Here is a 10170-nt window from a genome sequence, read left to right as displayed (position 1 = left end):
GGCATGGGCCACGCTCGCTGCGGGCACTGCGCGGTCTTCCTCGTGGCCGCGCTGGTGCTGGACGGGGCCGGCTTGGCGCTGGTGCTGGCGGGCGCCGTGGGGCGGCCGATGGTGGACGGGATCCCCTTGGAGGATTTCCTGGTGTTGACTGGGTCGCTGCTGCTCGCCCTGTCGCTGCTCTGCTGGCTCTTTTGGTATTCGGGGAACCTGCGCGGGGTGCCCGCCGAAGAGCTCCAGATCGGGGTGCGCCCCGCCGCCGATGCCGCCGCCGCCGCAGGCACGACCCAGCCCCGTCGCCGGCAGAGCCTCCTGCGCCTGGCCGCCAAGCTCTCCGAGCGCCTCTCGCAGCGCCGCCGGCCGGCGCCTGCGCCCTGCGCGCCTCTTGGCTCCGGCCTTCCCGCGAAGGCCACGCGAGGCGCGGCGGCGGGAGCGGGAGCCGCCGGGCCCCTGGAGCTCAGCTGCCTCCGCCCGGCTGCGCCGCTCGAGCAGGGGCCCGCGAGGACGCAGGAGCGGCTGGTGTGAAGCGCTGCCTCCCGGGGAACCTGCCCTTCCTTCGTCCGTCCTCGCGGCCATGGACCTTTCTTTAACCCGCGCCAAAGGAAGGATGGAAAAAAAGGCACGTGGGCGGAAATCCCCTGGGATAGACAGGTCTCTCCCTCCGCACTTCGCGGTGTAACTGCCTCGCTTCGCTTTTTATATATATGGAATTAAATGATATGTGACTTGTAGGACGTGGGGCGCACAGCTGCCGGACACGCTGAGCCCCAGCACCTCTCTTCCCAATAGTAATGACTGTGGTGCCAAATCGTGGGCCCGTTCCTTCATTGCTCAAGCAGTTTCGTACTTCTTAAGCTTAGGAAGACCTTAAGCTGAGCTCAAGCAGCGACCCTCTTGTAGCCCAGAAACAAAGCAATAAATGGCCCTGCTGAGCGTGTGTCGACTGCCTTTCCTTCCACGGTGAGTATTTGCAGTTTGCCCCTTAAACATTCTTGAGAGTATTAAGAAAAGGCATGACTTTGGGCAGGCTGGAGCCACATCATGCCCAGCGCGTTCAAGCCTAACACCAGCAAAGCCTTATTGATGGTCTTTGTAAGAGAAGAAAAGCCCAGCTGTGCCAGCTGAGGCTGATGAGAAACAGTAGGCAAAAACATCTGGACAGTACCAGTCGGAGGAGGCTGCTCTATGTTCAAAACATGACTGAGGAAAGGCCTGCTGTGCTCATCTGTAGGTGATTCCTGGCTGGCTTTTAGCTGCTGTAGGCTGTAGCTGTCATGAAATCATAGAAGGGTCATTCTAGTCCCTGCAATGTAGGAATCTCAACACATGGTCTCCCATCCAGTTTGAAAACATACCAGACTCTGCTTAGCTTTGTAAGTGTGACAGCACTTCTCAACATGACTCCTGGAAGTCTTGTGGATGTATAGGATCTCATTTGCTTTGTACTTTGCAGTCCATTGTCTATTGTATTTATATCCTAAATTTCCTTCCTCTCCGTCCCCTTCATTTTATACTCATAACAATCCTAAGAGGTAGGTTAGGACTGAGGGATAGTGACTTGCCCACGCTCTTCCAGGGAGTTTCATGGCTGAGCGGCGGCTTATATCTGGTTCCCCCCATTGGTAGTCCAGCACTCTTCATCATTGAACCACACAGGATCTCCCTTCTCAATAGGGAAAGGGCTCCCTTTCCTGTCTAGATCTCCACTCGTGTCCTTTATTATCACAAGCTGTGAAGCAGGTAGCAATAGGTGCTAATGTGTGCAAAACACATGGGACTGAAACACAAATGTCTATGACAGTAAGGTGCGTGGCTGGGAGATTGCAACACACACAAAAAAAAGTCTGATCCCCTGCTATAGTAACTTTGTTCCCTTTCCTGCTTTGTGCACCTCATTCCTGCTGAATGTTTCTGGACTTGTCTAGCACTCTACATGCCTATAAGTCCCAACTGGATGACACAGCTAATTCTTCTGCAAAGTAACTTAAACTCTCTTTCTGTGCATGAAAGATTCCATTGCCTCTGGGGAGAAAACCCTAAGCCCTTTTCGCTGTGTGTTGCAAATGGTTTGCTTCCCAAAGGCAGCGGTTTCCTGCTTCTGAACAACATGTTCTTGCCTTGCCTGTTCCCCAGCTGAGTGTTGATTGAGATGGCTGATGTCACACTTGAGTGTTTTGGCTCAAGCAACTGTCATGTTAATGACCCCTGGCCTTCTGGAAGTATATCCTGAGACTAAGAAGATGGCTGGTGTCCATGGTGTCAGATGCCTAATTTGAAGGTCTCAGAAACCATTCAGGCCATTTTTATGGAAAAGACAAGATTACCAATTTAACTCTCAATTAGAAAAAAATCTGTTTTACGAATAATTCTGGATTTTTTTAATTGCATGGAAACTTTCACACAGTATTTAGTTATTTAACCATGTTTAGAGCATAAACTTATTTTTGGGAAGCTGCTGAAATCTAAATGGGCTTGACTTTTTGACAGCACGGAATCTGCTCCGTAGTCTTTAGTGGACTTACAATGCTGTGCATTCAACTTGTATCCATCATACAGTGGTACCTTGGGTTACATACGCTTCAGGTTACAGACTCTGCTAACCTAGAAATAGTAGTACCTCAGGTTAAGAACTTTGCTCCAGGATGAGAACAGAAACCGTGCTCCAGCGGTGCGGCAGCAGCAGGAGGTCCCATTAGCTAAAGTGGTGCTTCAGATTAAAAACAGTTTCAGGTTAAGAACAGACCTCTGGAACGAATTAAGTACTTAACCCAAGGTACCACTGTATTTCTCTTTCTTTTATGTTCTTCTTTTTTCCTTTCTTTTCTTTCTTTCTTTTAAAAAAGGTCTGTGGTTATATGCATAGGCGCCGACTCCATGGGGCTTGAGGGGGCCCGAGCCCCCTCAAAAATTCGTTTGGGGGGGCTCTGCCCCCCCAATAATCTCCAGCGCCCCTCCAGCAGAGCGCCATCGCCGCCCCTCCCCCAGCCCAAAATGCACAGGGAGGGGCGGGCTGCATGCCTCCTGCCCTCCCTCCCGAGCAAAAGCTCCACCCAATTTCCTTTGGAGCTGATTAATAGGCGCAGCACGCTCTCCCATATTTGCTCACGAGGAGGCGGCGTCACTTTATTTGCATATTCATGAGCTTATTTATTATTCATGAGCTTTCCCGGGCCCCCCCAATATTTTTTATAAGTCCGCGTCCCTGGTTATATGAGTCACTCCTATCACTTGTGATCCATAGATAGGCACCTGTTCTCAAGTACCACCCCAGAGGTAAAACACTGGACATGTTTTGCAAGGGAGTCACTGCGTTGTTATTGCCCTTTCTCAGCATTGGATGAAATCCTGGTCTCCCTTCTTACTTCCATTCCACTTCATGTTTGAGTACCGTACATTAAAAGCATTCATTCTCTCTCTGTCCCCCCCCCCCCAGTCTGAGCCACTGATTCCATTTCCCATGCTGTTTCAAGCGCTCTTTCAGTACAGTATAATTTCAGTTTGTTTGTGTGTTTTTTACCTGTGGCAAAGAAATCCCTAAGCAATTGTCCTAGAAATGAGTGGTTTTTCATGACTTTTTCATGTTTTCTGTGTCTTGTGTACATGAAATGCATTAGTATATAATCCCTCTTTAGCTCTCTATTCTGGACAAGGCAGAATTCATTGTGGAGCTTAGTCATTATACTCAGAAGAAAAACACATGAGAGCCTTTGTTGTAACCACCCCCTCTTTTCATTACTCACAGTCTCCTAGGTTAGGTGTCCCCAAAGTTTCTGCTCCCATGCTCACTTGAGATGGCTGAAAACTACTGAGGCTCACCAGTCACAAAATGGCGGCCGATACAGGGGCAGTTTGGCATAATCGGGTGGCGGTTCATGATGTCTTCTTCTACTGTATCTAATCCACCTTTGGAAATGGCTAAATTCTTTGACACTATTTTTCTTGTGGCAGAAGTTCCATAACTCGCCTTTCCTCAAGCTAAGTGCAGTACAGATATTTGCTTTGGGGGTGCTATAACTCAGCCTCCCCATTTTAGGAAGAATTTGCTGGTCCTTTTACATTTTCCCCTTCCCCCCACACATGCTTCTCAAATTATATTTACTCATCTTCTGTAATTTCTTCTCCTGTCCAATATTCAACCTGTTCCTCATTCCTCCCATCTTTCCCCCCTTCAAAAAAACCCCACAAGTGCCAGTTTCTTTTCCCCCACTTCCCTGGATTATCCTCATGAAGAGAGTCGCTGGTACCAAATGACTACGACGCAGCTTAAATGTGAGGCAGACAAGTGAGAAGTTGCTGGGCAGGCTGTGGCATTGAGGCCTACCTGAAATGGTGGCCTGAAGCCCACTGGCAGGTTCTAGCCAACTCTTTGAGAAACAGAGCTTGCTAGATCAGACCAACGGCCCACATAGTCCAGCAACCTGTTGTGACAGCAGCCAACCAGATGCCTGTGGGACCTGAGTCCAAGAGCACCCACCCTTGATGTGGCTTCCAGCAACTGGTACTGGGAAGCATTACTGTCTCTGTCCATGGAGGCAGAGCATGGCCATCATGACCAATAGCTTTATTGTCCCTGAATTTGTCCAGCCCCCTTTTAAAGCCATCTAGGTTGATCACCCAGGTGAATGGTCACCTAAAGTGGCAATAGACAAGTCCGTCAATTTTGACTCTTATATGAGGGGTGGGGGCAGATGTTCCTCCCACCCTCTTGCAGGAACAGTGTGCACTTGTCCTTCCTTTATGCGAGTCCAAGAAGTGGCAACGGAGGAAGTGCATAAGTCATGCTTCCTCCACTGCTTTGATGAATGCCTCTGACACACGCCAAGTCAGCTTGTCTGCCTATATTCTGAGCCACTTCAAAACCTGTTTTCTTCCAGCATTCTTTGACGTGTGGTGTATGGCTGGGGCTGGCCTGCACTTCAGTGTAGGATCATGTTTCTGATTCAGTTCACATGTCAGGAAACTGATGCAAAAACAAAAACATTTGCAATGCTATTCATAGATTCCAATCTGCATATTACATTTTAAAGTGTTTACTATTTAAAACTCACTGGAGAAAATGACATAGTAAATAGCCTGTGTCACACAGCTTGTATATGTATGTGGAGATATTGTATATCTCCACATACTTTCACTGTCACGTTCCAATGACAAGTGCAAAGTTCTCCTGGTGTGTTTTCTTCTTCAAAAGAACACGTAGAACACTCAGATTCCTTCATTCTGGTATTCCTTTCCAATAATTATTTATCTTTTCATTGTTCCACGAAATGTGTTTCAGGTTTGCACTTGCTAGGCCTCAATGCCTACAAAAATTATGCTTGGTTCTCATACAGGTGCAGGTCTCTCATGGCATGACTTGTATAAAAGACAGACTTTGAACCACCTTCTTGGCTTGATATATTTGAGTGACTACAGCCTGATTGTGTATACCTTCGAAAAAGACAAATCTTTGATCTTCCTTCATCCCACCTCATAGAAACACACAACAAGGTCCCCTTTGTATAAAGTATCTTCAAAGCGATAGAGGAAATTGTACAGTTTCAAGAGACATCTATTGCAAATTTCAGTGCTGATTTCAACACTTGATATGGAATCATGCTGGTAAATGCTTTTTCATGCCCCTGCTTTGATGACGCCAGTCTGCTGCTGAGACTTTTGCTTCAATTGGGCCTGGATATAGTTGTCCCTTGGGTGCTCCATGCTGTGTTTGTCCATTTGCTTCACTACCCTATTGCAATTACATAATAGAATAAAAGCACTTAGACAGAGCACGACCGCTGTCCCTTGAGCAGCATGTAATGTTCTCCAAACAACCATTTTTTAAAAATCCCCCTGAAAAGCACAAAGCTCTTTGCTTCCGCTCCGGGGTCCCCAGAGGTTGTGTAGAATGTAACAAAATACTACATGCATCCAGAGTAGACACCACAGTGACAGACATGTTAGAATTCAGGTTTCTGCTGAATTCATATAAAGTGTGATGATTTAAAGAGCAGCATGCATGATATGGAGGAGCCGAATCTACTCTCTGCCTGGACTTCCAGCCCCAAATTGCTTTGCTCCAGCTTTGTTCCTCCCAAGTGGGCTCAAAAAAAAATGGGAAGAAACTCTTACAGCAAGAAAAACACCAGGGGGCTAAACAGATTTTTAGGGGGAGCATAGGCAACATATTTTTCCATGCTTGCTTAACATTTGAGTCTCTCCCCACGCATTTATGTGAGCTTGAAATGGTTCCACTTGGATGAGATCTACCCCTAAATGGGAAACTTTAATGTTTCAACCATTGCTTTTTGGAGTTAAACTTGATGTTGAAACATTAGCCTAAGAAGCCCTGGTGCAATAGGGAATCACGTGCCAATCTTTCTCCTGTGTTATCAGAGTTCTCTGCAAATGATCCCAACCTCATCTTTGACACTCACTATTAGTAGAGGGAGACTTTTCATCTTCATCACAGGCACAGCAGACCATCTATAATTTGAGGAACTTGGGCACACCGTGGGCCCTCCACAACCAGAACGACGCAACGGGACTTCCTTTAATCATTTTCTCCCTCCCCCTGCTGCCCCCCCCCAGAAAAAAAATTAATCAAGACTGTTTGCTCTCCATCAATGCAGTATCAGGAAAGCTTTCTCAGCTCTGGTATAAAGTGCAGCACTGAGGTAACACCCTTTCACTGAAAGGAAGGTACATAGATACGGATAAGCTTTTTGCCAGGTTGGCTATCTGGTGAATTAAACTACCTCCTTAATTAAACTGCTGCCTCCTTATTCCTTGAAGTTTAAGTTCCTCCTAGGATTCTCTGGCAGAGAGCTGAACTTGCTTTATGCTGTTTCTGGGCCGTTTTAACAACATTTGACAACAACAAGAAATCAAGCCTTGAGTGTCATCAGACCAAACCTGTGGAACACTCTGCTAATAGAGATTCAGCAGGTGCCTTCTGTGCCTACCTTTAAATGCCTTCTAAAAAATTTTCTATTCCTCCAGCTCTATGCAGGCAATGAAGAGTTCTTCTCCCACAGTGGTTTACTGTATTGATGCTTGTTTTGATTTTTTCTTTTAAAATTGTTTTTAATTTTCATGTGCTTTTATTGTACGTATTTTTTTTTAAATCCTTTTAGAGTTGTAAACCCCTTTTGTTATTTTTGCTGTATATAAATACAGTGGTACCTCAGGTTAAGTACTTAATTCATTCCGGAGGTCCGTACTTAACCTGAAACTGTTCTTAACGTGAAGCACCACTTTAGCTAATGGGGCCTCCTGCTGCTGCCACGCCGCTGGAGCACGATTTCTGTTCTCATCCTGAAGCAAAGTTCTTAACCCGAGGTACTATTTCTGGGTTAGCTGAGTCTGTAGCCTGACGTGAATGTAACCTGAAGCGTATGTAACCCGAGGTACCACTGTACTTTTATAAATAAATAAGCACACAACGCCAAGTCTTTTAAGGCAGGCATGGGGAGCCTGTGACCCTCCATTCATTGAACTCTTACCATTTTCATAATGGCCATTGGCCGAGCTAGTTGGGGCTGATGGGAGTTGAAATTCAACAACACCTGAAAGTCCACAGGTTCCTCGGTCCTGCTTTAAGGCATGCAGGGGGTGGAGATAGAAACCAAATCGTTGGTGTGTGCGCTTTTTACCTGTCCAAGGTAAGAGTCAACAATTGAAGGTGGTGTAAATATTTGGGGTTGTCTGTCTAGAAACTATTGCTCTCATACTTTCAACCTAGGGTGGGATAAATTTCTCTCGCTTGTACCTTTTGGATTCTATTACTCCCTTTGGGGATTAGGCAGCTTACGCCAACTCCAGATGCACACAGCTCAAGGCAGGCAGAGAAGCAAGAAAAACAAACCAAGCCTTGGGGTCTTCTTCCTGAGACTGTTTACTGAAGCATCAGTGGTGGCAGCTTCTCTCCACCCTGCTCTGGGCAAGCAACACAAACAACCTGTTCCATCTTCTTTTAAAATAATAATAATAATAATAATAATAATAATAATAATAATAATAATAATAATAATAATAGGCTGAATTCTCCCCTGCTAGACCCTGACCGAACTTGTGCTCAGCTTTCTTAGATTTCCTATGCATTCTTGAAATGGGCATGATGTCAGCCAGTGATGCTTTCTTCTTTCTCCTCCTAGGTCAGCATGGGTCTGCCGCCATCTATATGCCAATCCAGAGTGTGCCATATTGCCATTGATTGGTGGGACACCCTCCTGTGCCAGACCTGGTGGAAGAGCCTCGTTTTATGTACATCAGCCTTGGATGTGTGGATTGTGTTTTTTTTTCCCCAAAAGACTTCTGTGCCAAAGTATTGTACTGCCAGCTCTTTGAATGCTCTTTGCACAGTCCCCTGCAAAGACTTGAGAACTTACCTTCACAATGGAGTCAAGCTGCCCTTTGAACTGCGGAAGGGACTTTTGCTACTGAATCTTTGTGGTGGATTTTCATAGGCACAGCCCGGTCTTGTACTGTGTTTTCTTCAGTACTCACTGATGGCTTCTCTGCCCTGTAAGGCTTGCTTAGTAAAAAGAAATATGTTAAGACCATTGCTGATCCACAGTTAAGCTATGCAAACAAGCAGATGTTCCTTTTGGACCCTCTTCTCTAAGAAGCTTTAGGTATGGTTAATTTGTGCAAATGTGTACTTGTTTACAAGAAAAGTGAGGACTGCGGAGATTTTTTATAATAAATATTGATTTATTTAAAAAGAAAAATGTACCATGGCTGATTTTTTTGTATGGTCTATTTGGCTATCCTGACATGGGTTTGTGTGCTGTGCTTTATGATTCAGAAGTGAAGTTGCAGAGCTCAACCTGCCCTTCCTCCAAGAGCAGGTTTTCAGATTAGGCTCTTGGGTTTTCTTGTCTCCATTTGTTCTCTATAACTCCACAGAAATTACTTGCATTGTCCTTTATCTATTACAGTTTCAGTAGCTCTGCGCACATAGCACTTAGGACCTGTTTTCCACGCACCCCCCCCCCATTCTGCTTCAATTTATACATAATGTGAATTATAGGACCACACTTGTGGCCCTGTGTTAAGGGTGAGTCACCTGAATCACATTCCACCATGATAACAATAATTGCAGGAAATGGATTCATTTGAGATTTGGCAGCATTAACTGAACACCAGTTAAAATGGTTATTGATTTAAAACCCCTTTCTCATGTGTTATCTAGCATTATTAACAACCCACACGACATAGATATAATGAGAAGATCAAAGGCATTTCCTAGTTTCATAAGCCAAAATCAAAATCAACTAAATGATCCTCAAGTTTCCTTCCAACTCTACAATTCTATGATTCTTCCTAAAATTCATTGATTGTGTGAGCCCAAAGCACCAGGGAGTCCTGACACTTGTTCAAAACTGAAATCCTGTGGTGGGAGATGAATATTTCCAGACATCTTGCCTGATGGTTCAACATTATTTGGGTTAGTATCAGGAACTGGCTACTGCCGACAAAGACATTATGGGCAGGATTCAGCCAAAGGTAAGCAATTTTAAGCCCCATTTACTTCAGTGGAGCTTATATATAATTTAAAGATCACCCATTAAAACCAAATGGGCATAAAAGTGCTTAAATTTTGGCTGCATCACTATGTCTGACTTGATCTATATTCACTGACTTGGTAAGGCTGTTTATATGTTACATGCAAGTACATAGCTGTCACGCCCAGGCCTGACCCAAAACATTTTGCTGCCTTCCCTTCCCTGCATAACACCCCCGGCTGAAGTTGCATAGTACCCAAGCCTGGTTGAGCTATTTTGGCACTTGAGGCCAAACAAGCATCTCTTATCCCGCTCTGAGAATAAAAGCATGATCAGTGAATCAATAAAAATCAGAGGTTAGGAGAAGGTAGAATGGGATCAAATGTGAGCTCTCCGAATGATTTCCATAGTTCAGCAAGGATTCTGACTCCCAATTATTCCTCAATAGTAGCAAAAAGGGTTTTATTCTCAAGCTGCTGAGATGAAGAAAGCTTGTTGCAGTGGGGAGAACTAGGAGTGGGTTTTTGTGTGACAAAACTGGAGCTGGGCTGCATTTATATCTTAAATTTAAAGAAAATAGCCTTTCACTAAAATCCTGGGAACTGTAGTTTGCTCCTCACAGAGCTGCAATTCCCAGAACCCTTCAGAAACTGCAGTCCACAGGGTTCTTTGGGGAAGTCAAGTGCTT

The 10170-nt window shown here is 45.4% G+C and overlaps 1 protein-coding gene across 1 annotated transcript; it reads left to right on the top strand.

The window, feature by feature from the left end:
- Positions 1 to 3: 3 nt before the first annotated feature.
- Positions 4 to 8721, top strand: LOC309363158 (transmembrane protein 238-like; the record flags this gene model as incomplete). The annotated part of the gene is made up of 2 exons (XM_081899240.1): positions 4 to 957; positions 8130 to 8721. The coding sequence occupies one exon, from the start codon at positions 4 to 6 to the stop codon at positions 520 to 522; it is 519 nt and encodes a 172-aa protein (XP_081755366.1). The 3' UTR covers positions 523 to 957; positions 8130 to 8721.
- Between the last annotated feature and the right edge of the window lie 1449 nt (positions 8722 to 10170).

The sequence above is a fragment of the Podarcis melisellensis genome, assembly GCF_964234715.1.
Source record: "Podarcis melisellensis genome assembly, chromosome: 2".
NCBI classification, from domain to species: domain Eukaryota; kingdom Metazoa; phylum Chordata; class Lepidosauria; order Squamata; family Lacertidae; genus Podarcis; species Podarcis melisellensis.
The sequence above is the reverse complement of the archived record's forward strand: the minus strand, read 5'-3'. Positions and strand labels throughout refer to the sequence as shown.